At 48.1% G+C, this 26,651-nt stretch overlaps 1 protein-coding gene across 1 annotated transcript in view; it reads right to left on the bottom strand.

Moving 5' to 3' along the window:
- Positions 1-6,462: 6,462 nt before the first annotated feature.
- The window catches only part of tap1 (transporter 1, ATP-binding cassette, sub-family B (MDR/TAP)), a 69,820-nt gene continuing 49,631 nt past the window's right edge, over positions 6,463-26,651 (bottom strand). Inside the window, exons 10-12 of the mRNA XM_038816372.1 lie at positions 20,763-20,922; positions 17,369-17,505; positions 6,463-7,133 (exon numbers count right to left, since the gene is read on the bottom strand). Of these exons, the coding sequence (XP_038672300.1) occupies positions 6,876-7,133; positions 17,369-17,505; positions 20,763-20,922 (555 nt within the window). The 3' untranslated portion in view covers positions 6,463-6,875. The remainder of the gene's footprint in view (positions 7,134-17,368; positions 17,506-20,762; positions 20,923-26,651) is intronic.

The following is a 26,651-nucleotide window of genomic DNA, read 5'->3' as shown; positions in this document are numbered from 1 at the left end:
TCCAGAAGGTGGGATCAGTCCTTCGACTCTAGATCACTGGTATTCCTTTCTCAGGCTCCTTTTCCAGACTTCGTCTTACCATCTAGTGTGCTCAAAGAATTGCGTGCCTTTAATCAGGATGTTCTTCCAAGTAGATCTCTTCTGAGCAGGGCGTTCCTGGGCATTGACACGTCTATATTGCATTTCTTGAGGTCATCCTTCAGCGCGGATTTGAAGAGCTTCCTTTGGCCTCCTCTTTTTCGGACGCCTTCCATGAGTTGGGCAAAGAAGATTTGTTTTGGCATTAGGGACTCTCTCATCCTAAGCCTGCCCAGCATAAATCACCTCCTGGCTCCCCAAAAAAAACTGTCCACCATCTATAAGGCGTAAGTCAGGAGTGTTATGGAACTTGCCTGGATGAGTGCAGCTCCAACAACACTGAAGACGTTCAACACTATCCAGGACAAAGCAGCCCGCTTGATTGCTCCCCCTTCCTCAAACATTCACAATTGTGATTTCCTCAAACATTCCTCACATGACGTGCTTTGAAAGGTTAGTCATGGCACAAATCAACTCCAGCCTCCTGGATTGCCTTGACCCACTACAGTTCGCCTACCGCTGCAACAGGTCCACAGCAGACACCATCTCCATGGCCCTGCACTCTACCCTGGAACACCTAGATAACAAAGACACCTATGACAGACTCCTATTTATCGAATACAGCTCAGCCTTCAACACCATCATTCTGACAAAACTCATCTCCAAACTCCCTCTGCGACTGGATCCTGAACTTTCTAACGCACAGACCACAATAGTAAAGATAGGCAACAACACCTCCTCCACGATCATCCTCAACACCGGTGCCCCACAAGGCTGTGTCCTTATACACCTATGACTGTGTGGCCGAATTCCCATCCCACTCAATTTTCAAATTTGCTGATGACACCACCGTAATGGGTTGGATTTCAAACAATGACGAGACAGAGTACAGGAATGAGTTAGAGAATCTGGTGAATCTGGCGACGACAATAATCTCTCCCTCAATGTCAACAAAACGAAGGAGATTATCATCGACTTCAGGAAGCGTAGTGGAGAACATGCCACTGTCTACATCAATGGGAACGAAGTAGAAAGGGTCGAGAGCTTCAGGTTTTTAGGTGTACAGATCACCAACAGCCTGTCTTGGTCCCCCCACGCCGACACTATAGTTAAGAAAGCCCACCAACGACTCTACTTTCTCAGAAAACTGAGGAAATTTGGCATGTCAGCTACGACCCTCACCAACTTCTACAGATGCACCATAGAAAGTATTCTTTCTGGTTGTACCACAGCTTGGTAAGGATCCTGCTCTGCACAAGACAGCAGGCAATTACAAAAGGTCGTGAATGTAGCCCAATCCATCACGCAAACCAGCCTCCCATCCATTGACTCTATCTATAATTCCCGCTGCCTCGGAAAGGCAGTCAGCATAATTAAGGACCCCACATACCCCGGACATACTCTCTTCCACCTTCTTCCGTCAGGAAAAAGATTCCAAAGTCCTTAAGGTCAAGTACCAACCGACTCAAGAACAGCTTCTTCCCTACTGCCATCAGACTTTTGAATGAACCTACCTCGTATTAAGTTGATCTTTTCTCTACACCTTACTATAACTGTAACATTATATTCTGCAGTCTCTCCTTCCTTCCTTATGTATGGTATGATTTGTTTGTACAGCATGTAAGAAACAATACTTTCACTGTATACTAATACATGTGACAATAATAAATCAAATCAAAAATTCAAACTCTCTACCACCGATGCACAGTGTTAGCTGTGTGTATGATCTACAAGATGCACTGCAGGAACTCACCATGGCACCTTGCAGACTTGCAACCTGTGTCATCTAGAAGGGCAGCAGGAACCTAGGAACATTACCTGGAGGTTCCCCTTCAAGCCACACAACATCCTGCCTTGGAAATATATCGCCGTTCCTTCACTGTCTCCACGTCAAATTCCTGGAACCCGCTCTCTAACAGCAGTGTGGGTGTACCTACACCTCAGAGATTGCAGCGGTTCAAGCATGCAACTCACCACCACCTTCTCAAGGACAATTAGGGATGGACAATACACACTGGCTTGGTCAGGAATGCTGCACATCCCATAAACGAATGAAAAAAACTATTTTTCTGAAATTACCAAGGTTATGATAAACAAGGTGATTGTCGGGATACTGGACAAGATACTGGAATGGAAGGCAGTGTTTAAAGTGGGCAAGTCACCACGACTTCCGGTGACATCAATTTGGTGTGTGGTCGTGCAAATTTGGTGGCTCCAGCTCAAGATGGATTTTTTTCAGTCTTTGGCTGACCGAACGAAAAGGGTGCAGGTAGGTTGGGTCCACGGTCAAGGAGTGGCGCGAGAAGGAAAGAGCAGCAGGAGCAGAAGCATTTTTGTGTTGCGCCACATTACCTGTGGGCGGAGGACCTGGGAGGCTGGGGTGGGGGTGCGGGGGGGTGGGGGGGGGGGGGGGGGAAGATGGGCTGCCTGCCTAGTGGTTGACTGAGCAATTGGTGGAATTCTTGAACAACAAGTTCCTGCACAAGAGGCCTGGGAAGACTGGGAAGACCTGGCCCAGGTGGTGGAACCGCTGAGATCTGGGATTGAGCGAGTTGGGCAGGGGCTGGAGTCCCAGGGCCTGGCGATCAGAAAGTGGAGGAGGCGGTGGGGGAGCACAAGGAGCAGTTACCTCGTTGGTGGCGAGAGTGATGCGGGAGAGCCAGAGAAGCTGAGGGAGAAGGTGGAGGGTCTGGAGAATCATTCCAAGAGGCAAAATGTAAGGATTGTCGGGATTTATGAAGGCATTGAAGGTGCAAGGCAGTTGTGTATGTGGTGAGGATGTTGGAGAAATTGATGGGGTAGGGGGCCTTCGATAAGCCTCTGGAGGTGGACCGAGCACACGTGGAGCTAAGAAGGCCGCAGGCAGGCGAGCCGCCGAAGGCGATGGTGGGGCCGTGGACCGCTTTCTGGACAAGGAGAAGATCCTTCAATAGGTGAGGCAGACCAGGAAATGTACCTGGGAAGGGAACGAGCTGCGGGTGTCGCAGGACCTGGGTGTGGAGCTGGCAAAGAGGAGGGTTGAATCTGATTCAGGCCACCCTGTTTGAAAAGGGGGTTTGAAATTCGGCCCACCTGTGGTTGACTTTCCAGAAACAGGAGCTTTATTTCGACACGCCAGATGGAATTTATGAGGGACAATGGAATTGGTGGCTGTTTTGCGCCAGTGCGTGGGGACATAGCCCCAGAATCGGAGAATCCAGCCCCTGGGTTCAATTCCCACCTTGGGTGACTGTCTGTGTGGAGTTTGCACTTTGTCCCTGTGACTGCGTGGGTTTCCTCACACAGTCCAAAAATGTGCAGGTTAAGTGGATTGGCCGCACTAAATTGCCCCTTGGTGTCTAAAAGATGTCCAGGTTAGGTTATGGGGATAAACAGCAGATGTGGGCCAAGATAGGGTACTCTTTTGGAGGGTCGGTGCAGACTTGATGGGCCGAATGGCCTCTTTCTGCACTGTAGGGATTCTATGATCTGTTACGGTCTGAAATCTGATTATTTTCAGAACTAAACTTCAAACTAATTGTAAACAATTATCAAAATTAAACTTTCCTACGTTATCTAACTTGCTGGAGTTTTTTGAGGAGGTAACAGAGAGGGTTGATGAAGGTAATACTGTTGATGTGGTGTATGTGGACCCTCAGAAGGTATTTGATACAGTGCCACACAACAGACTTGTGAGAAAAGTTATAGCTCATGGAATTAAAGCGACAACAGTAATGTGGATACAAAATTACCTAATAGGAAACCTAGAGTAATAGTCAAGGGATATTTTTCAGGCAGGAGGAAGGTTTGTAGTGATGTTCCCCAGGGATCGGTATTGGAATCCTTGCTTTTCCTAATAGATGTGAATCATCGAGATCTTGGTGTACAGGAGACAATTTCAAAGTTTTCAGACGACACAAAATATGGAAGTATTGTAAACTGTGAGGACAGTGTAAAATGTCAAAAGGACATAGACAAGTTGGTGAAGTGGGCAGATAAGATCAATGTGGAGAAGTGTGAGATGATGTATTTTGGTAGGAGGAACAGGGAGAAACAATATAAATTCTTAAAGGGGATGCAGGAGCAGAAGACCTAGGTGTATATGTGTATATATCATTGAAGGTGGCTGGACTATGAAGAGCAGTTAGTACGTTTCAAAGAACAATACAGCACAGGAACAGGCCGTTGGGCCCTCCACGCCTGTACCGATCATGATATTAACCTTGGCCAAAACCCTCAGCATTTCCTTGTGTCGTATCCCTCCATACCCATCCTATCCATTTATTTGTGAAGATGCCTTTTGAACGCCGTTAATGTATCTGCTTCCACAGCCTCCCCTGGCAACGCATTCCAGACACTCACCACCCTCTGTGTAAAAAAACCTTCCTCGCACATCTCCTCTAAACTTTGCCCCACGGACCTTAAACCTATGCCCCCTTGGTGACTGACCCTCCACACTGGGAAAGAGTGCCTGCTCATCCACTCTATCCATGCCCCTCATAATCTTGTACAGTAAGAAGTCTTACAACACCAGGTTAAAGTCCAACAGGTTTGTTTCAAACACGAGCTTTCGGAGCACTGCTCCTTCCTCAGGTGAATGGAGAGGTATGTTCCAGAAACATTTATATAGACAAAGTCAGAGATGCCGGACAATGCTTGGAATGTGAGCATTTGCGGGTAATCAAATCATAATCTTGTAGACCTCCATCAGGTCACCCCTCAACCTCAGTCATTCTAATAAAAACAGGCCAAATCTATTCAGCCTCTCCACATAGCTACCACCCTCCAGACCAGGCAACATCCTGGTAAATCTCCTATGCACCCTCTCCAAAGCCTCCACATCCTTCTGGTAGTGTGATGACCAGAATTATGCGCAATATTCCAAGTGTGGCCTTGCCAACGTTCTGTACAACTGTAGCACGACTTGCCAGTTTTTATACTCGATGCCCCGTCCAATGAAGGCAAGATTCCGTATGCTTTCTTGGCTTCCTTGTCCACTTGTGTTGCCACTTTCAAAGATCTGTGGACCTGCACGCCCAGGTCTCTCAGGAGGCAGTCACACCCTTCAGATTAACTACCTTGAATTCGGCTAGTGCTCAGGGACAAGAGGGAGTGAGGCAGATTGGAGTATTGTGAGCAGTTTTGAGCCTCATATCTAAGGAAGGATGTGCTGGCCTTGGAAAGGGTTGAGGAGGTTCACAAGAATGATCTACAGAAGGGGGTGATCAAAGAGGAAATGGGGAGTGTACAGGCCCAACATGTTTCCTCTCGGGTATAGGAAAGAGTAACAAGCCCAGAGAACCATGGATGACCAGAGATATTCAGGATACAATGAGAAGGAAGAAAGAGGCTTTTTATAAATACAAGGGGAGCAAATCAACAGAGACATTAGCGGAGTTACAGAAAGTGCAGGATGGAGCTTAAGAAAGCAATCAGGAGAGCAAAAAGGAGATACAAGAAATCTCTAGCTGGTAAAAGTAGGGAAATTCCAAGATATTCGCTAAGGATATCAGTGGGATACTGTGGGAGGCCTGGATAGAGTGGAGGGGGAGAGGATGTTTCCACTTGTTGGAAAAACTAGAACCTGAGGCCACAGATTCAGACTGAAGGGACGATCCTTTAAAACAGAGATGAGGAGGAATTTCTTCAGCCAGAGGGTGGTGAATCTGTGGAACTCTTTGCCGCAGAAGGCGGTGGAGGCCAAATCAGTGAGTGTCTTTAAGACAAAGATAGATAGGTTCTTGATTAATAAGGGGATCAGGGATTATGAGGAGAAGACAGGAGAATGGGAATGAGAAATATATCAACCTTAATTGAACGGTGGAGCAGACACGATGGGCCGAGTGGCCTAATTCTGCTCCTATGTCTTACGTCCTTATGTTCTTAATAAAGTAAATAGTATTCTGGGCTTTATTAATAAGGGCATAGAGCACAAGAGCAAGGAGGTTATGTTGAACTTACATAAGACACTAGTTAGACGTCAGTTGTGTACAGTTACGAGTGCCACAATGTAGGAAGGATGTCAACACATTGGAAAGAGTGCAGAAGAGGTTCACAAAAATGGTTGCAGAGATGAGAAATTTCAGTTATAAGAATTGGAGAGATTTGGACTGTTCTCCTTGGAGAGAAGACGACAGAGGAAATGTGATAGAGATGTTCAAAACTATGAGGGGACTGGATAGAGTAGATAGGGAGAAACTGTTCCCGCTCGTAAAAGGATCAAGAACGAGAGGGCACAGATTTAATGTGATTGGCAAAAGAAGCAAATGTGATGCGACAAAAAGAGAGAATTAGTGTGTGAACCAGAGTGAGGGAGTGAGAATTTGAAATTGGACAGGATGTTTTCTGGAGCGTTCACTTTCGTGAAGGTTCCTCTTCATCAGATGGGTTTAATTATACAAATACTTTCGGAAATAATCTTTATTGAACAGCATCTTCATCAATTACATCAGAAACATCAAATATTGAACAATGAATCATTGAACAAACTGTACAAAGCAGAGGAACATTCAATACACAGTGACAAAGTGACAGTGAGTAAAAATCTCAGACTGGTGTCTCTCTGTGTCTGGGTTTGGTGTCTGTATCTGAGCTTGCTTTAATTTTGGATATGGTCTATGTCTGGGCTCTGTCTATGTCTGAGCTCTGTCTGCGTCAGGGCTATGTCTGCGTTTAGGCTCTGTCTGGGTCTGGGGTCTGTCTGTGTCTGGGCTCTATCCTTGCATGGTCTTTGCCTGCGTCAGGCCTCTGTCTGCGCCTGGCTTCTATCTGTGTCTCTATGCTGCGGCCTCCCCAGTCTCACGTAGTCAGCCCACTATTCAATTTGAAAGACTTGTACAATCCTCCGTTTGATCCATTTCTTCCTCTGTCAACATCTTCCCAAAGCCCTGGAAGTGTTTGCGGAGCAGCCTCTGGTAACAGCCGCCGCTTTCTCGTAGCTGCTGGTGAGTTCCCTCCTCCACCACCATCCCATGCTCCAGCACCACGATCCGGTCAGCTCTCTCGATGGTACTGAGGCGGTGTGCTATTACCAGCACTGCACGCTCCCTATTTCCATTGTAAACAGACTGCAGGACCTGCAGGGGACATAAACAGTGACCCAGGGGTTAGACAAAGGGGAGCATGAGAGAGGACGGCGAGTGTGTGTGTGTGTGTGTATATGAGTGAGTCAGAGTGAGAGGCCCAGAGAGATAGTGTGAAAAACAGACTGAGACTATGGCCGGGAGTCTCTGATCCCGCGGGCTGCCGCGCCGGACGGGAGCCATTGGAAGCGCCCCCCCCCCGGCGATTCTCCGTGCCCGCCGAATTCAGCCGATTCCCGTCGGTTTGGGTTCAAAGGAGATTTACCAGGATGTTGCCTTGTATGGAGGGAAGACCTTTTGAGGAAAGACTGAGGGACTTGAGGCTGTTTTCGTTAGAGAGAAGAAGATTAAGAAGTGACTTAATTGAGGCATACAAGATGATCAGAGGATTAGATCGGGTGGACAGTGAGAGCCTTTTTCCTTGGATGGTGATGCCTAGAACGAGGGGACATAGCTTTAAAATTTTTTTTTACATAGAATTTACAGTGTAGAAGGAGGCCATTCGGCCCATCGAGTCTGCACCAGCTCTTGGAAAGAGCACCCTACCCAAGATCAACACCCTATCCCCATACTGAGTAACCCCACCCAACACTAAGGGCAATTTTGGACACTAAGGGCAATTTATCATGGCCAATCCACCTAACCCACGCATCTTTGGACTGTGGGAGGAAACCGGAGCACCCAGAGGAAACCCACGCACACATGGGGAGGATGTGCAGACTCCGCACAGACAGTGACCCAAGCCGGAATCGAACCTGGGACCCTGGAGCTGTGAAGCGATTGTGCTAACCACAATGCTACCGGGTTGAGGGGAGATAGATATAGGACAGTTGTCAGAGGTAGGTTCTTTACTCAGAGAGTAGTAAGGGCGTGGAATGCCCTGCCTGCAACAGTAGTGGACTCACCAACACTAAGGGCATTCAAATGGTCATTGGATAGACATATGGACGATAAGGGAATAGTGTAGATGGGCTTTAGAGGGGTTTCACAGGACGGTGCAACATCGAGGGCCGAAGGGCCTGTACTGCGCTGTCATGTTCTATGTTCTATGTTTGGTTCCACCCGGCGGGACCTCAGAGTTCTAGCTGCGGGGGCTGTCCTAGGCGGTATGGGACAATTGGGCGTGGCCGTTTTGGCACGGCCGTTTGAACGCAGCCGTTTGGGTGCCATGGGACAATTGGGCGCAGCCAATTTGGCGTGGCCGTTTGGGCGCAGACGACAGAATTTTTTTAAGTTTTTGTAGCTAGTAAATTGTTGCAAGTAAATTGTTGCAAGATTCAGTATCATTCGAAGGAAGGACTTAAAAGCAAGCTTAAAACTGTAAATTAAGTTTTTAAACTAACTTTATTGTAAATTAAAAACCTTAAATTTGGCGCCAAAATGGCCGCGCCACAACGGCCGCGCCCAAATGGCTGCGCCAAATCGTACCTAACCCTGTCCTAGGGGGGTGGCGGGGGTATCCGACTCCGGGGGAACCTCCACGATGGCCTGGCCCGTGATCGGGGTCTACCGATCGGCATGTGGGCTAATTCCATGGGGGGCATATGTTCCTCCACGCCGGGCCCCGTAGGGCTCCGCCACATTGCCCGGGGGAAATGGAGAAGAATGTGGTTGCGGGCAGGCAACGTTGCGTCATGCCCGTCTGTTTCGTCGCACAACAGAACCATCAGCCAGACGCACAACATATGAGCGGGTGGAAGCCTGTCGAACAACGACAGCTGGAGCTGACCAGCCTCCATCAGGGATCTTCACCTGAACAGTGTCTGAAGTGTCGTTCGCAGGTCCCTGTTCATCAGGAGTTGAGCTGGTGACATGCCTGTGGACAGTGGGGTCGCTCTGTACGCAAGCAGTGTGAGGTGAATGTCAGACGCAGAATCCACGGCTTTGCAGATGAGCTGCTTCACTATGTGCACCCCTTTCTCAACTTTTCCATTTGACTGCGGATAGTGTGGGCTGGAAGTGACGTGTTTGAACTGATATGACTGGGGAAACAGAGACTATTCATGGCTGCTGAAGCACAGGCTATTGTCACTCATGACAGTGAGTGGGATACCATGCCTGCAGAACATCCCCTTACAGGCTTTGATGACGGTCCGAGATGTGAGGTCTGAGAGCTTCACGACTTCTGGGTAGTTGGAAAAGTAATCACGTAATCATGACCATTTGCATGAAAGAGATCGATGCCAACCTTGGACCACGGAGAGGTTTCGATTTCATGTTGCTGAAGTGTCTCCTCACTCTACGCTGGTTGGAAGCGTTGACAGGTAGCACAGTTAATAACCATGTTCACGTTGTCCTGGCTGATCCCGGGCCAGTAGACAGCCTACCTGGCTCTGCGTCTGCACTTTCCCACACCCAGGTGGCCCTCATGGATTTGACAGAGCACCAAGCTCTGGAGACTGTGTGGAGTTACAATCTGGTCCAGTTTGAAGAGGATACCATCAACCACTGTCAGGTCATCCTTTACATTGAAAAATTGAGGGCACTGCCCTTTTTGCCAGCCATTGGCTAGGTTTTGCATAACACGCTGCAAGAGGGGGTCTTTAGCTGTCTTCTCACGGATACGAATCACCTTCTCATCAGATGCCGGGAGGGTGCTAGCCCACAGCTGCACCTGTGACTCAACCTGTGACTCAATTTGCTGGATGATGTTCAGTGGTTCACTCGGTACGGTGATGGAGCGGGACAGTGTATCGGCAATGATGAGCTCCTTGCCAGGTGTGTAGACCAGGTCAAAGTCGTATGGAACATAGAACATTACAGCGCAGTACGGGCCCTTCGGCCCTCGATGTTGCGCCGACCCGTGAAACCATCTGAAGCCTATCTGACCTACACTATTCCATTTTCATCCATATGTCTATCCAGTGACCACTTAAATGCCCTTAAAGTTGGCGAATCTACTACTGTTGCAGGCAGGGCGTTCCACACCCCTACTACTCTCTGAGTAAAGAAACTGCCTCTGACATCTGTCCTATATCTACCACCCCTCAATTTAAAGCTATGTCCCCTCGTGTTGGTCATCACCATTTGAGGAAAGAGACTCTCACTGTCCACCCTATCTAACCCTCTGACTATCTTATATGTCTCTATTAAGTCACATCTCAGCCTTCTCCTCTCTAACAAAAACAACCTCAAGTCCCTGAGCCTTTCCTCGTAAGACCTTCCCTCCATACCAGGCAACATCCTAGTAAATCTCCTCTGAACCCTTTCCAAAGCTTCCACATCCTTCCTATAATGTGGTGACCAGAACTGCACGCAGTACTCCAGGAGCGGCCGCACCAGAGTTATGTACAGCTGCAGCATGACCTTGTGGTTCCGAAACTCAATCCCCCTACTGATAAAGGCAAGCACACCATATGCCTTCTTAACAGCCCTATTAACCTGGGTGGCAACTTTCAGGGATTTATGTACCTGGATGCCGAGATCTCTCTGTTCATCTACACTACCAAGAATCTTGCCATTAGCCCAGTACTCTGCATTCCTGTTACTCCTTCCAAAGTGAACCACCTCACACTTTTCCGCATTAAACTCCATCTGCCACCTCTCAGCCCAGCTCTGCAGCTTATCTATGTCCTTCTGTAAACTATAACATCCTTCAGCACTATCCACAACTCCACCGACCTTCGTGTCATCTGCAAATTTACTAACCCATCCTTCTACACCCTCTTCCAGGTCATTTATAAAAATGAGTATCTTCTGAGTTTGAGGAGGATGCTGCAACCGAGGCGTCATGTCGCTCAGGTCCTTGTGGATAAAGTGGACCAGGGGCCTGTGATCCATATCGACGGTGAACGTCGGCAGGCCGTAAACATATGAAATGAAACTCGCTTATTGTCACAAGTAGTCTTCAATGAAGTTACTGTGAAAAGCCTCTAGTCGCCACATTCCGGCGCCTGATCGGGGGCCCTTCTCAAGTTTCACATAGTCATGAAACTTGAGAATGCCAGTGAGAAGGCCCAGGCATTCCTTCTCGATTTGTGCATACCTTTGTTCGGTGGGCGTCATTGCCCTTGATGCGTAGGCAACCGGTGCCCAGGATGAGGTGTCATCGCATTGCAGCAGGACCACACCGATGCCATCCTGGCTCGCATCTGTCGAGATTTTGTTTTCTGTCTGGGTCCAAAAATGCCAATTATGGGTGCAGTGGTGAGCTTGGCTTTCAGCTCCAACCACTCTGCCTGATGGTCCGCCTTCCACTCGAAGGCAGTGGACTTCTTCACTAGGTTTCGTAGGGCAGTGGTGTGTGAGGCCATGTTTGGGATGAACTTGCCAAGAAAATTGATCATGCCCTGGAAGCACAATACCGCCTTCTTGTCTTCATGGCTGCAATGGCCTTGACCTTGTCTGTGTCGGGGCACACGCCCTGCTGAGAGTTCTGGTCTCCTAGGAACTTGAGTGTCGACATGCCAAAGCAACATTTGGCCCTGTCCAGCTTCAGGCTATTGGCATGGACACGCCGGATTACCTGCTGGAGACGGGAAACATGATCCTCAGGGGTCATGAACCATATGATGACGTCGTCCACATACACACGAACCCCTTCAATGCCCTCCATCATCTGCTCCATGATGCGATGAAATATCTCCGATGCCGAGACGATGCCGAACGGTTATAGCAGTACCTGCCAAACGGCGTGTTGTAGGTGTAGAGCCTTCTGCTGGACTCCATGTGATGCACCTAACTTCGTGAAAATTCGTGCATGTGCCATCTCACTGGTGAGTTCTTCCCGCTTCGGGATGGGGTAGTGTTCACGCATTATATTCTGGTTGAGATCCTTGGGATCAATGCAGATGCGCAGTTCTCCAGAGGGTTTTTAAACTACCACCATCGAGCTGACCCAGTCAGTTAGTTCAGTTACCCTGGAAATGATCCCCTGCTGCTGCAGCTCCTTGAGCTGTTCCTTCAGGCGCCTCCTTCAGCGGACCCGGGACCCGGCTTGGTGCATGACCACTGGCTTGGCATCAGGTTGCAGTCAGATCTTGTACCGATATGGCAAAGTTCCCATCCCGTCAAACACAACTGGATACTGAGTGAGGATGTCGTCAATGCCAGCTTGAAGATCCACGTTGGGGGATGTTGTTGAATAAACCCGCTGCACCAGGTTTAGCTTTTTGCGCCAGTAGGGGTGCCCTGTCCGGCTTGACAATTACAAACCTAAGCCGTGCATGGGTGCTCCGGTTGGAGACGAGTAGATGGCAGGACCCCAGTGCCCGGATGGCATTACCGTTATAGTCCAGGAGCTGGCAGGTTGCTGGAAGGACCTTGGGGGGCTTCTTGATGCGTTTGAAGTCTGCCTGTGAGAGGATGTTGGCAGAAGCACCTGTGTCCAGATTGAACTGTATGGTTGACCTGCATCACTGCATGCCATTCGTCCTCCGAATCCGATGATGGACTGAATGCGAGATGAGTTAGGTGTGGCATGTTCACGTGTGGTAATGATGCCCACTCGGTAGGCGGACTCCAGGCACTCGTCCTCTGGATCCGTTGTACTGCCGGGATCAGAATCCTGTAATCGTCGTTGCACACTCTGGATGTGCCGCCGTCAGAATTGGGAGCACTGGCCTCTGACGTGGTGCAGACCTGCACAAGGCTGCATTGTGTACAGGCTTCCCGCAGTTTAAACATCGCCTGCCTCTTGCAGGGCAGTGACCCTTTAAGTGGGCGTTGCCACAGTTCGGGCACATCATGATGTCAGTGTCGTGACGTGGTGTAGGTCGTCGCACATGCGCAGTGCGGTCGGCAGACGTCTGCACCTGCGCAGTGTGGGTGTCGGCCGCTTCGTTATCCCGTTCGCATCGCGCATGCGTGGGGCTCCGGGAAAAACGTGCAAGATGGCCGCTATCTTCAATGCTGAGGGCGCTGCATCCGGGAGATGGCCTGCACACTCACTGCCTCATGGGAGGCACGTTTCTCATTTTCAGCCGATTTGTGTTGGGAATACCGATTATTTGTGTGCTCATGCACTGTACATGTTTCAATCATGACTGGCAGGGTCATATGCTTAATTTTTAAGAGCTGCTCGCTCAGAGGATCAGAGTGAACTCCAAACATGATTTGGTCTCTGATCATGGGGTCAGCAATATCACCAAAGTTGCAGGACAACGCTAGCAGGCGGAGGCTAGTTAAGAAGGCATTGAAAGATTCAGCTTTACCTTGAAGACCTTGTTTGAATATGTAGCTTTACAGTGACTATCGAACTTGTCCAGGATGGTCTGAAACTTTGTCTTGTCCTGGCCTTCGGTGAAGTTAAAAGAGTTGAATAGTTTGATGGCTTGATCACCCGCAGTTGAGAGGAGAAGCATGATCTTTCTTGCATCAGACCCACCCTCGAGGTCTGAGGCTTCGATGTACAGCAGAATCCTTTGCTTGAATATCCGCCAGTTGGCACAGACATTGCCGGAGGTCCTGAGCTGGTGGGGAGCCTGATTCTTCTCCATGGTGCCGGGATACATTCGCTGATTGTCACGGAATGGACTGAGGTAAGCCACCTTAAATTAGTAGTCTCCTGGTGTCATGTCGTGTTTGGTACCCTGCTCTAACACTAGCTGCAACTGGATGCAGCTTAGATCAGAAAAATGCTCCAGTCCTTGAAGTTAGTTCAATCAGGTTTATTGAACTAATAGCACAGTTAGCACAGTTCACTGTGAGTTCGACTCTCTGCTAATCCTCTCTGAGGATAGCAAATGTGGTCCCTTTGTTCAAGAAGGGGAGTAGAGATAACCCCGGTAACTATAGGCCGGTGAGCCTCACGTCTGTTGTGGGTAAAGTCTTGGACAGGATTATAAGAGATACGATTTATAATCATCTAGATAGGAATAATATGATTAGGGATAGTCAGCATGGTTTTGTGAAGGGTAGGTCATGCCTCACAAACCTTATCAAGTTCTTTGAGAAGGTGACTGAACAGGTAGACGAGGGTAGAGCAGTTGATGTGGTGTATATGGATTTCAGTAAAGCGTTTGATAAGGTTCCCCACGGTCGGCTATTGCAGAAAATACGGAGGCTGGGGATTGAGGGTGATTTAGAGATGTGGATCAGAAATTGGCTAGTTGAAAGAAGACAGAGGGTGGTGGTTGATGGGAAATGTTCAGAATGGAGTTCAATTACGAGTGGCGTACCACAAGGATCTGTTCTGGGGCCGTTGCTGTTTGCCATTTTTATAAATGACCTAGAGGAGGGCACAGAAGGTTGGGTGAGTAAATTTGCAGACGACACTAAAGTCGGTGGAGTTGTAGACAGTGTGGAAGGATGTTACAGGTTACAGAGGGACATAGATAAGCTGCAGAGCTGGGCTGAGAGGTGGCAAATGGAGTTTAATGTAGAGAAGTGTGAGGTGATTCACTTTGGAAAGAATAACAGGAATGCGGAATATTTGGCTAATGGTAAAATTCTTGGTAGTGTGGATGAGCAAAGGGATCTCGGTGTCCATGTACATAGATCCCTGAAAGTTTCCACCCAGGTTGATAGGGTTGTGAAGAAGGCCTATGGTGTGTTGGCCTTTATTGGTAGAGGGATTGAGTTCCGGAGCCATGAGGTCATGTTGCAGCTGTACAAAACTCTGGTACGGCCGCATTTGGAGTATTGCGTACAGTTCTGGTTGCCTCATTATCGGAAGGACGTGGAAGCTTTGGAACGGGTGCAGAGGAGATTTACCAGGATGTTGTCTGGTATGGAGGGAAGGTCTTACGAGGAAAGGCTGATGGACTTGAGGTGTTTTCGTTAGAGAGAAGAAGGTTAAGAGGTGACTTAATAGAGGCATACAAAATTATCAGAGGGTTAGATAGGGTGGACAGTGAGAGCCTTCTCCCGCGGATGGAGGTGACTAGCACGAGGGGACATAGCCTTAAATTGAGGGGTAATAGATATAGGACAGAGGTCAGAGGTAGGTTTTTTACGCAAAGAGGCCGTGGAATGCCCTACCTGCAACAGTAGTGAATTCACCAACATTGAGGGCATTTAAAAGTTTATTGGATAAGCATATGGATGATAATGGCATAGTGTAGGTTAGGTGGCCTTTAGTTTTTGACTTCCCATGTCGGTGCAACATCGTGGGCCGAAGGGCCTGTACTGCGCTGTATCATTCTATGTTCTATGTTCTAACTTAAGTGTGGTTACTCTGTCTGACTGAACCAGACTAGCTCTTAGCCACGTGGTGGAGGTGTGAGATTGTAACAACACCCTTTACTGACTCTCTAGATGTTCATCAGTGGAAAGAGACAGAGTGTGAGTGCCTCGTGTCTTTTATAGTCAGATCCCACCCCTGAATGTCCTGCCTGCTTATTGGTCATGTACTGTTCTCTGTGTCCATTAGCTGCTTGTCTGTATATCATTATGTGTGTGTGTCTGCATATCATGACACCCTCGACAAGGTTAGATCATGCCCAGAGTGTATGAGAGTGTGAGAGATGTAGAAGAGGGACTGATTGTGAGAGAGAGAGAGACTGAGAGAGAGTGTGAGAGAGTGTGAGAGAAAGTGTAAGACTGTAAGAGTGATATTGAGTGAGTGAGTGCGAGAGAAAGTGTGAGAGTGAATGAGAGAGAGAGAGAGAGAGAGACAGTATGAGATAATATATGTGTAAGACTGAGGGTGAGATCTACCGGCACACTGCTCCTGAAAAGCAGCATGCTGCAGCGCAACATAGTCAGTAGAACCCGCTCCCTGCATTTATTCGGCTCGCCACTTTTTTGCAAGATCTAATGCAATGTGAGATGTTGCAATGTGAAGCCTGCACATTATGGGCGGGATCACTTTTGGGCAAATCTGCATATTAGAGTGAGACAGCTAGTTTCACTCTAATATGCATTTCTGAGATCTAACCAAGGCATTGGAATCTATTACCTTCACCTTGGAGTCCTTGGGTGAGCGCCATTCAGTGCTGGTCTTCACTAATGGGGATCAGACGGAACAGTACTCGTGGGGGTCTCCCAGGAGATCAGGAGCTCCAGGTGCTTGCCCTCTGGGCATGGTTGTACCCTGGCACTGCTGGTGCCAGCCTGACACCCTGGAACTGGAAGCCTGGCTGTCCCAGCGAGCACCTCAGCAGTTCCATCTGGGTGCCAGCATGGCATTGCCAAGGTGCCTCAGTGGAACTGGCAGGGACAAAGGACAACCGCCTGAAAATAGTGTCCCTTCTTTCATCCCACCCTTTCAAAAGACTGCCTGCCCATCAACTGTATGATGGGTTTGGCCGGTGTAATATTGCGGTTAATTGACTTGTCAACAAGCTCAATTCGCCCTGAATAATTTATTTCAATCTGGCAGTCTCGTGCTTGTCCACCAACTCTTATTGGGGTGACCAGCTCGTGAGCAGCAGGAAGGTGGTGGAGTGCACACCTGCCATATTGCCCCCTCCAAACACCGTAACACCCCCTCTACCCACCAAAGAAAAGTAGCCTAGCGAGGCCATTGATAATGCAGCCCCAGAGTCAGACAGAGACAGAGAGAAACACAGAGACATTCAGGGAGAGAGAAAAAGACGGAACATGAGAGAGAGGGTGTATGTAGAAAGGAACAGAGAAAGTAATAGAGAGAGAGAGAGCAATAGAGAGAGAAAGCAATAGACCGAGAGAGAGGGAGAACAATAGAGAGAAAGTAAGAAGTCTTACAACACCAGGTTAAAGTCCAACAGGTTTGATTCAAACACGAGCTTTCGGAGTGCAGCTCCTTCCTCAGGTAAAGGAAGGAAGGAGGAAGGAGCTGCGCTCCGAAAGCTCGTGTTTGAATCAAACCTGTTGGACTTTAACCTGGTGTTGTAAGACTTCTTACTGTGCTCACCCCAGTCCAACGCCGGCATCTCCACATCAATAGAGAGAAAGCAATAGACCGAGAGAGAGGGAGAATAATAGAGAGAAAGCAATCGAGCGAGAGAGAGGGAGAACAATAGAGAGAGCAATAGAGAGAGAGAGCAATATAGAAAGAGAACAGTAAAGAAAGCAATAGAGAGAGAGAGAGCAATAGAGAGAGGGAGCAATAGCGAGAGAGCGAGGAAGCAATAGAGAGTAAGAGAGAGCAATAAAGAGAGACAGAAAAAGAAGGAAACAAACAGAGAGAGGAACAGAGTGTGTGAAAGACAGAAAGTGAGAGATGGGATTGAGAAGAGGTACAAAGAGGTAAAGGAAAATGGTGAAAGTGATTGGGGAGTTGCTAATTTTATTGTGTAACTTTAATCCTTGAATTCGATCAATCTTGCTGTCCCATTATTATTATTTCTGGATAGCCCAGTACGCACCGTATGTTCACTGTCTCCATCCAAGCAGCTGGTAGCATCATCGAGGATCAGTACCCTAGGGTCTCGGATCAGAGCTCGGGCTATAGCCACTCGCTGTTTCTGTCCCCCAGACAGCTGGCCCCCTTTCTCACCGGCATCTGTGATTCAGAGAGAGACAGGTCAGAACACACGAGGGCAAGAGAAACCTTCCCATAAACTGACTGCAGACAACAGCACGGAGCACAGAAACCACAACCCAAACACTCAGAATGGCAGACCATGGGGAATGTTCACAATAATGGAAAAGATTCATCAACAACCTCACTCATTCTGTGTTTAATCCTCACACACTGTGTTTAATCCTCACTCACCGTATTTGATCCTCACTCACCGTGTTTAATCCTCACTCATTCTGTGTTTAAAACTCACTCACTCTGTGTTTAATCCTCACTCTGTGTTTAATCCTCACTCACCCTGCGTTTAATCCTCACTCACCCTGTGTTTATTCCTCACTCACTCTGTGTTTAATCCTCACTCACTGTGTTTAATCGTCACTCACCCTGCGTTTAATCCTCACTCACTCTGTGTTTAATCCTCACTCACTGTGTTTAATCCTCACTCACTCTGTGTTTAATCCTAACACACTGTGTTTAATCCTCACTCACTCTATGTTTAATCCTAACACACTGTGTTTAATCCTCACTCACTCTGTGTTTAATCCTCACTCACTGTGTTTAATCCTCACTCACTGTGTTTGATCCTCACTCACCCTGTGTTTAATCCTCACTCACTGTGTTTGATCCTCACTCACCCTGTGTTTAATCCTCACTCACTGTGTTTAATCCTCACTCACCCTGTGTTTAATCCTCACTCATTGTGTTTGATCTCACTCACCCTGTGTTTAATCCTCACTCACTGTGTTTAATCCTCACTCACCCTGTGTTTAATCCTCACTCACTGTGTTTGACCTCACTCACCCTGTGTTTAATCCTCACACACTGTGTTTAATTCTCACTCACCCTGTGTTTAATCCTCACTCACTGTGTTTAACCCTCACTCACTGTGTTTAATCCTCACTCACCCTGTGTTTAATCCTCACTCACTCTGTGTTTAACCCTCACTCACTGTGTTTAATCCTCACTCACCCTGTGTTTAATCCTCACTCACTGTGTTTAATCCTCACTCACTGTGTTTGATCTCACTCACCCTGTGTTTATTCCTCACTCACCCTGTGTTTATTCCTCACTCACTGTGTTTGATCTCACTCACCTGTGTTTAATCCTCACTCTCCTTGTGTTTATTCCTGACTCACCCATTGTTTAATCCTCACTCACTCTGTGTTTAATCCTCACTCACTGTGTTTAATCCTCACTCACTGTGTTTAATCCTCACTCACTGTGTTTAATCCTCACTCACCCTGTGTTTAATCCTCACTCACTCTGTGTTTATTCCTCACTCACTGTGTTTAATCCTCACTCACCCTGTGTTTAATCCTCACTCACTGTGTTTATTCCTGACTCACCCATTGTTTAACCCTCACTCACTCTGTGTTTAACCCTCACTCACTCTGTGTTTAATCCTCACTCACCCTGTGTTTAATCCTCACTCACTGTGTTTATTCCTGACTCACCCTGTGTTTAATCCTCACTCACTCTGTGTTTAATCCTCACTCACTCCGTTTTTAATCCTCACTTGCTCTGTATTTACTCCTCACTTACTCTGGGTTGTGGATAGGGGCTAACCAATTAGATTGGGGGAGAGGCCCAAATCGGGATCCACGGCAGGCGCCGATCGGTTTTCAATTCATCCCGCCTGCTGCCATTGGCGTGATCCGGGTCCCACCCTGGAGTGGTGAGAAACCAATAATCACCAATTAGGGCCAATCCCTATATCATCAATGGGAAGGACCCCCAATCTAATGGCCTCCCGCTATCTAATGGCCTCCTCTGGGAGTCCACAGCTAGGCGCTGTTTCGTACTGGTCCAAACTAATGGGGACCAGGCGAACTTCACCTGGGGTGTCTCCCAGACCATTGGAGGGCCCTGGGTGGTTAGAGACAGTGCAGGACTGTGCCGGATATCCCCCTGAAATGTGTGCACTTTGACATTGCCATCCTGGTATTTCCACCCTGGCATTGCGAAGGAATCTGCCAGGGTCAAGTGCCAGGATGCCCGAGTGCCAGGGTGGCATGGCCAAGGGTCTGGGCCTTGGGACGGATGTAAGGAGGGTGGTGGAAGGGTATGAATGGCAGGTGGCGCAGGGTGTGTATGAAGGGGCCTCTGGAAGGTTTGGGGGGCGGATGGGACACTGGGATGGGGGCATGGGAAGGCCTGAAAAGGAGGGGACCTCATAGCGGGGTGTCATGACTTGGGAGGTATGTGGGGTAATGACCATGTGTGCAGGAGGTGACACTGCCCATGAGTGGGAGCTGTGGGGGACCAATAAGCTTACTTAGAGAGACTGGGGCATCCTTTCAAAAGAGGAGCGACCTGATCTCTACGGAGCCGGTCTGGTCAACAAGTTCAGCTCCCCAGTGATGAAAATAATTCTATGGGCGGAATGTATCGGTCGTGTTGTGCCAGGTTTGAAAACGAGCAGGCCGGTTAGATTGTGGGTGAGGCCTAAATCGTGAACTGCGTCGAGCACCAATCGGTTTCCGATCTAACCAGCCTGCTCCTGTTGGCAAGGTGTGAATGTGGCGAGAAACCAATAATCACCAATTAAGACCAATCTCCATCTTATTAACGGGAAGGACCCCCTATTGAAGGCTGCCCGTGATTTAACTGTCTCCCCAGCGAGTGTTTAGTATATCCATTTAAAAACATCAATCTGGTGGTAATCCGGGAAGGCAAATAGTCATCTTTGAAGTCATGCAATCAGTCTGGAGGCACTAGGGACAGCTCCTTCCTAGACCCTCGGGGGAAGAGGACATCCCTCCTGGCATCCACTGCATCCAGCAGTCTGCCCAGGTCGTTTTGTCCGAATTGGGGTTCTGATCTCGGTGCCATAGTTGCGAGCGGTTTAAGTGCTGCTGTCACTTGTTAGCTGCAGTCCGTGAGTGCGGTCCCAGCGAATCAGCAGGTGAAGCATGATCTGCAGCATGAATCCCGTGGGGCCTTGTTAAGTGGGCCAATTAATGTTCAATAGCGGTGACGGCCTCGGCGGGCCGAGGGTCAGGAAGTTTGCGGCAATTCCCGTTCCCTGTGAAACCTTTTCATTAAATCGCGCTCTCTGTGTTTAATCCTCACTCATTCTGTGTTAAAACCTGACTCAATCTGTGTTTAATGCTGACTCATCCTATCTTTAACCCTCATTCGTTCTGTGTTTATCCCTCACTAGTTCTGTGTTTAATCGCACCCCCCCACCCCCATCCCCCACCTGACCCCCCTCTCCTCCCCATGCAGCTCATACTCACCAGTTTTGTATTCGTCCTTCAGTTTTCGGATGAACCGGTCCGCATCTGCTCGCTCTGCCGCTTGTTTGACTGTGGCGATGGGCTTCCCGTGAAGTCCATAGGCGATATTCGCCTCCACCGAACGAGCGAAGAGCACCGGCTCCTGGCTCACCAGGGCCACCTGAGAAACACGAGTTGATGCTCAGAAAATGGCATTGTGGCCCGAGAGTGATTCCATAAGGTCAACATTAATTTGGCATTGGGAAGGCTCTGGTGAAAGTTCCACATGAAAGTCTTTTGCCCAGGTCAGGCTACAGGGATTGGAAGAGGGCAGAGGGTGAGATATAGAACAGTACAGCACAGAACAGGCCCTTCGGCCCTCAATGTTGTGCCGAGCCATGATCACCCTACTCAAACCCACGTATCCACCCTACACCCATAGCCCCCCCCCTTAACCTTACTTTTTTTTATTAGGACACTACGGGCAATTTAGCCTGGCCAATCCATCTAACCCGCACATCTTTGGACTGTGGGAGGAAACCGGAGCACCCGGAGGAAACCCACACACACACGGGGAGGACGTGCAGACTCCACAGAGACAGTGACCGAGCCGGGAATCGAACCTGGGACCCTGGAGCTGTGAAGCATTTATGCTAACCACCATGCTACCCTGTTGCCCCATATATTTGTGGTATGTGAGTTGTTTGGAACAGAGAGATGGATGGGCTATTGTAGTATCTTTCACCAGCTGGAATCCCACTTCCATATAATAAAAACAAAATACTGTGGATTCTGGAATCAGAAACATGAAGAGAGGATGTTTGAAAAACTCAGCAGAGCTGGCAAAAGCTGTCAGGAGAGAAAACTGAGTTAATTTTTCAAGTCCGTGTGGACCACCTACAGATTAAAGAGAGGGAAAATGAGTTGGATATCATACTGTGGGAGCTGGGGAGATGGCAGCAAAGATGTTGGAAACCTCAGAACAAGTGAGAGAAGGCCCACTAGGGAAGGGGCTTCAGCATGAGAACAAAATATTTTTGGGACAAAGAAAGGTTAAAATTAAGGAAAAAGTTCACAGTCTAAAGTTATTGAACTCAGTGTTCAGTCCAGAAGGCTGTGACATGCCTTATTGGACGATTTCTGTGCATGTTGCACCCTGTGCATATTACAATCTGTCTCTGTGTATATTACACTCTGTCTCTGTCCCTGTGTATATTACAATCTGTCTCTGTGTTTATTACACTCTGTCTCTGTCTCTGTGTATATTACACTCTGTCACTGTCCATGTGTATATTACACTCTGTCACTGTCCATGTGTATATTACACTCTGTCTCTGTCCATGTGTATATTACAATCTGTCTCTGTGTTTATTACACTCTGTCTCTGTCCCTGTGTATATTACACTCTGTCTCTGTCCATGTGTATATTACAATCTGTCTCTGTGTATATTACACTCTGTCACTGTCCATGTGTATATTACACTCTGTCACTGTCCCTGTGTATATTACAATCTGTCTCTGTGTATATTACACTCTGTCTCTGTCCATGTGTATATTACAATCTGTCTCTGTCCCTGTGTATATTACACTCTGTCACAGTCCCTGTGTGTATATTACAATCTGTCTCTGTGTATATTACACTCTGTCTCTGTCCATGTGTATATTACACTCTGTCTCTGTCCCTGTGTATATTACAATCTGTCTCTGTGTATATTACACTCTGTCTCTGTCCATGTGTATATTACAATCTGTCTCTGTCCCTGTGTATATTACACTCTGTCTCTGTCCATGTGTATATTACAATCTGTCTCTGTGTATATTACACTCTGTCTCTGTGTATATTACACTCTGTCTCTGTCCATGTGTATATTACACTCTGTCACTGTCTCTGTGTATATTACAATCTGTCTCTGTGTATATTACACTCTGTCACTGTCCATGTGTATATTACACTCTGTCTCTGTCCATGTGTATATTACAATCTGTCACTGTCCATGTGTATATTACACTCTGTCTCTGTCCATGTGTATATTACAATCTGTCTCTGTGTATATTACACTCTGTCACTGTCCATGTGTATATTACACTCTGTCACTGTGTATATTACACTCTGTCACTGTCCATGTGTATATTACAATCTGTCTCTGTGTATATTACACTCTGTCTGTCCATGTGTATATTGCACTCTGTCTCTGTCCATGTGTATATTACAATCTGTCTCTGTGTATATTACACTCTGTCACTGTCCATGTGTATATTACACTCTGTCTCTGTCCATGTGTATATTACAATCTGTCACTGTCCATGTGTATATTACACTCTGTCTCTGTCCATGTGTATATTACACTCTGTCTCTGTCCATGTGTATATTACAATCTGTCTCTGTGTATATTACACTCTGTCACTGTCCATGTGTATATTACACTCTGTCACTGTCCATGTGTATATTACACTCTGTCTCTGTCCATGTGTATATTACAATCTGTCTCTGTGTTTATTACACTCTGTCATTGTCCATGTGTATATTACACTCTGTCACTGTCCATGTGTATATTACACTCTGTCTCTGTCCATGTGTATATTACAATCTGTCTCTGTGTTTATTACACTCTGTCTCTGTCTATGTGTATATTACACTCTGTCACTGTCCCTGTGTAAATTACACTGTCACAGTCCCTGGGTGTATACAGTATTACACTCTGTCGCTGTCCCTGTGTATATTACAATCTGTGTCTGTGTTTATTACACTCTGTCTCTGTCCATGTGTATATTACACTCTGTCACTGTCCCTGTGTAATTACACTGTCACAGTCCCTGGGTGTATATTACACTCTGTCACAGTCCATGTGTATATTACAATCTGTCTCTGTGTTTATTACACTCTGTCTCTGTCCATGTGTATATTACACTCTGAAACTGTCCCTGTGTAAATTACACTGTCACAGTCCCTGGGTGTTATGTATATTACACTCTGTCTCTGTCCCTGTGTATATTACAATCTGTCTCTGTGTTTATTACACTCTGTCTCTGTCCATGTGTATATTACACTCTGTCACTGTCTCTGTGTATATGACACTGTCACAGTCCCTGTGTGTATATTACACTGTCACTGTCCCTGTGTAAATTACACTGTCACAGTCCCTGGGTGTATATTACACTCAGTCTCTGTCCCTGTGTATATTACACTCTGTCTCTGTCCCTGTGTATATTACACTCTGACACTGTTTCTCTGTAGATTACACTCTGTCACTGTCTCTGTGTATATTAGAATTAGAATTAGAACAGTACAGCACAGAACAGGCCCTTCGGCCCTCGATGTTGTGCCGAGCAATGATCACCCTACTCAAGCCCACGTATACCTATCCCAGTAACCCAACAACCCCCATTAACCTTATTTTTTAGGACACTAAGGGCAATTTAGCCTGGCCAATCCACCTAACCCGCACATCTTTGGACTGTGGGAGGAAACCGGAGCACCCGGAGGAAACCCACACACACACGGGGAGGATGTGCAGACTCCGCACAGACAGTGACCCAGCCGGGAATTGAACCTGGGACCCTGGAGCTGTGAAGCATTGATGCTAACCACCATGCTACCGTGCTGCCCGTCACAGAGTGTAATATACAGTCTGTCACTGTCCCTGTGTATTACACTCGGCCTCTGGACTTCCAGTGGTGGTCGCAAATTTGGCAGCTCCTGCTCAAAGCATTTTTTTTGGTCCTTATCCCGGTTGCTGGGCAGATGTTTTGGAGGAAAAACGTGTAGAGGTGGTGGAGGAAAGTTATACTCCACTGGTGAGGTCAGTGGATGGATTTGTGGACCAGAAGTGGGTTTAGAAGAAAGGAGCTGCAAGAGCAAGAACTTCATCGTGACAGGTGGCGGAGAGCAAGCGGTCGGCCGTACCAGCCCAATGGTCGACGGAGCAGTTGGTGGACTATCTGAATGAAAAGTTCAGTCAGCAGAGGAGGGAGGCTCAGGCGAGCCTGGCAAAGGTGGGAGAGCTGCTGAAAGTGGGAATCGACCATGTGGAGCTGAGGCTGGAGACCCAGAGCCAGGCGATCCAGAAGGTGGAGGAGCCAGTGGCGAGCACGAGGAGCAGCTTATCTCCCTGTGGCTGGGATTGGGATGTTGAGGGAGACCCAGAAGCGGCTCAAGGACAAAGTGGAGAATTTGGAACACTGTTCCAGAAGGCAAGATTTGAGAATTGTAGGGATACCAGAGCGCATCGAGGGAACGAACGCTGGATCTTATGTGGCCAAAATGCTGGAGCAGCTAATGGGGGATGGGGCCTTCAACCAGCCCCTGGAGGTCAATCAGGCGCATAGGGCGCTGATGAGGTAGCCGCAGGCGAATGAGCCACTGAGGGCGGTGGTGGTGAGGCTACATCGGTTTTTAGACAAAGAGGAAATCTTGCGATGGACCAGGCAGTTGAGGAGATGTACGTAGGAGGGTAATGAACTTTGGGTATATAAGGACCTGGATACAGAACTGGCTGAGTGGGGAACGAGATTTAACCGGTTATTTAAGAAGGGGATGAAGTTTGGGATGTGTACCCAGCCCGTCTTTAGGTGACCCACAGCGGCCACGAATATTATTTTGGATCACCGGATAAGGCAATGTAGTTTGTGAGAGACAATGGACTGGCAGGAGAGGGCGGTCACTGAACTTCGGAGGTGGTGTGAAGTTGGCTCTCTCTGCCCCTTTTTGTTTTTTTGTTTTCATTGCTTTGTTTCTTTTGGGTGATGGTTAGGGGAGAACCCTTCTTCGCTGAAGGGTCGTTTTTCTTTTCTGTGGGGTTAATTGATAAGTTTGGTCAGAGGATCGTGGAGGCTGAGTGCACATTTTTTCTCATTGTTATTGTTGTTTGCACCAAGGAAGTGTGCGACCAGTTGGGGGAGGGGAATCAGTGGGGGGGGGGGGGGTAAGTTGCTTGGTAGTGGCGGGGGGGGGGAATGGTGAGCAAGTGGTTAGAGTGCTGGAGGGGGATGGAATTGTTGTTTTGTTTAGGGAGGGAGGGGCTGATGACAGGGGTGGGACTGTTGAAGTGCGAGGAGTGGGTTGGTGACAGTGGACATCAGAGAGCAGACCTGGAGGGTCGCATGACACGGGCTGGCCCAAGGAGGGTTATGGTTGATCGGCAGGGGAGGAGGGTGGAGTGCCCCTCGACCAGTCTGGTTACATGGAATCCGAGAGGGCTGAATGGGCCGGTCAAACGGTCGCACATCTTCGTGCACTTGAGGAGTTTAAAGGCAGATGTGGCATTTTTACAGGAAATGCATTTGTAGATCGAGGACAGACTAGGTTAAGGAAAGGGTGGGTAGGGCAAGTCATTCACTTTGAGGTGGGGAATATAGTAGCAGACTCGGGGGGTAAAGTTCGTAATGGTAAGTGGGAAATTGGAGGGACTGCCAGTGGTCTTGTTGAACGTTTATGCTCCAAATTGGGACGATGTTGAATTCAGGAGGCGGGTGTTGGGCAAGATCCTGGACCTGGACTTGCACCAACTGATTATGGGGGGGGGGGGGGGGATTTTAATACGGTTATCGAGCCAAGATTGGACCGGTGGAGTCTGCAGTTGGGGAGGGTGTCGGCGGTGGCAAAGGAGCTGAAGGGGTTCATGGAGAGCATGGGGAGTTGGACCCCTAGAGGTTTGGGAGGCCAAGGGCGAAGGAATTTTCATTCTTCTCCAATATTCTCATGGATCGGTTACCTTGTGGTGGATAAGGCTCTGCTGGCGGGGATGGCTGACTCAGGGTATTAGGCGATTGTGGTCTTTGTTCACGTGTCACATTGGGTGGACTGGGGAGGTGGAGGGGAGACAGTGCCTGCAGTGGAGATTAGGCATGGGGTTGCAAGCTGAAGAGATTGCTGAGCCATTGGTGTTGATCTTTCAGGAATCACTGGAGACA

This window comes from Scyliorhinus canicula, chromosome 13, assembly GCF_902713615.1.
Source record: "Scyliorhinus canicula chromosome 13, sScyCan1.1, whole genome shotgun sequence".
NCBI classification, from domain to species: Eukaryota; Metazoa; Chordata; class Chondrichthyes; order Carcharhiniformes; family Scyliorhinidae; genus Scyliorhinus; species Scyliorhinus canicula.
Note: the sequence above shows the minus strand (reverse complement) of the source record. Positions and strands in the feature narration are given on the sequence as shown.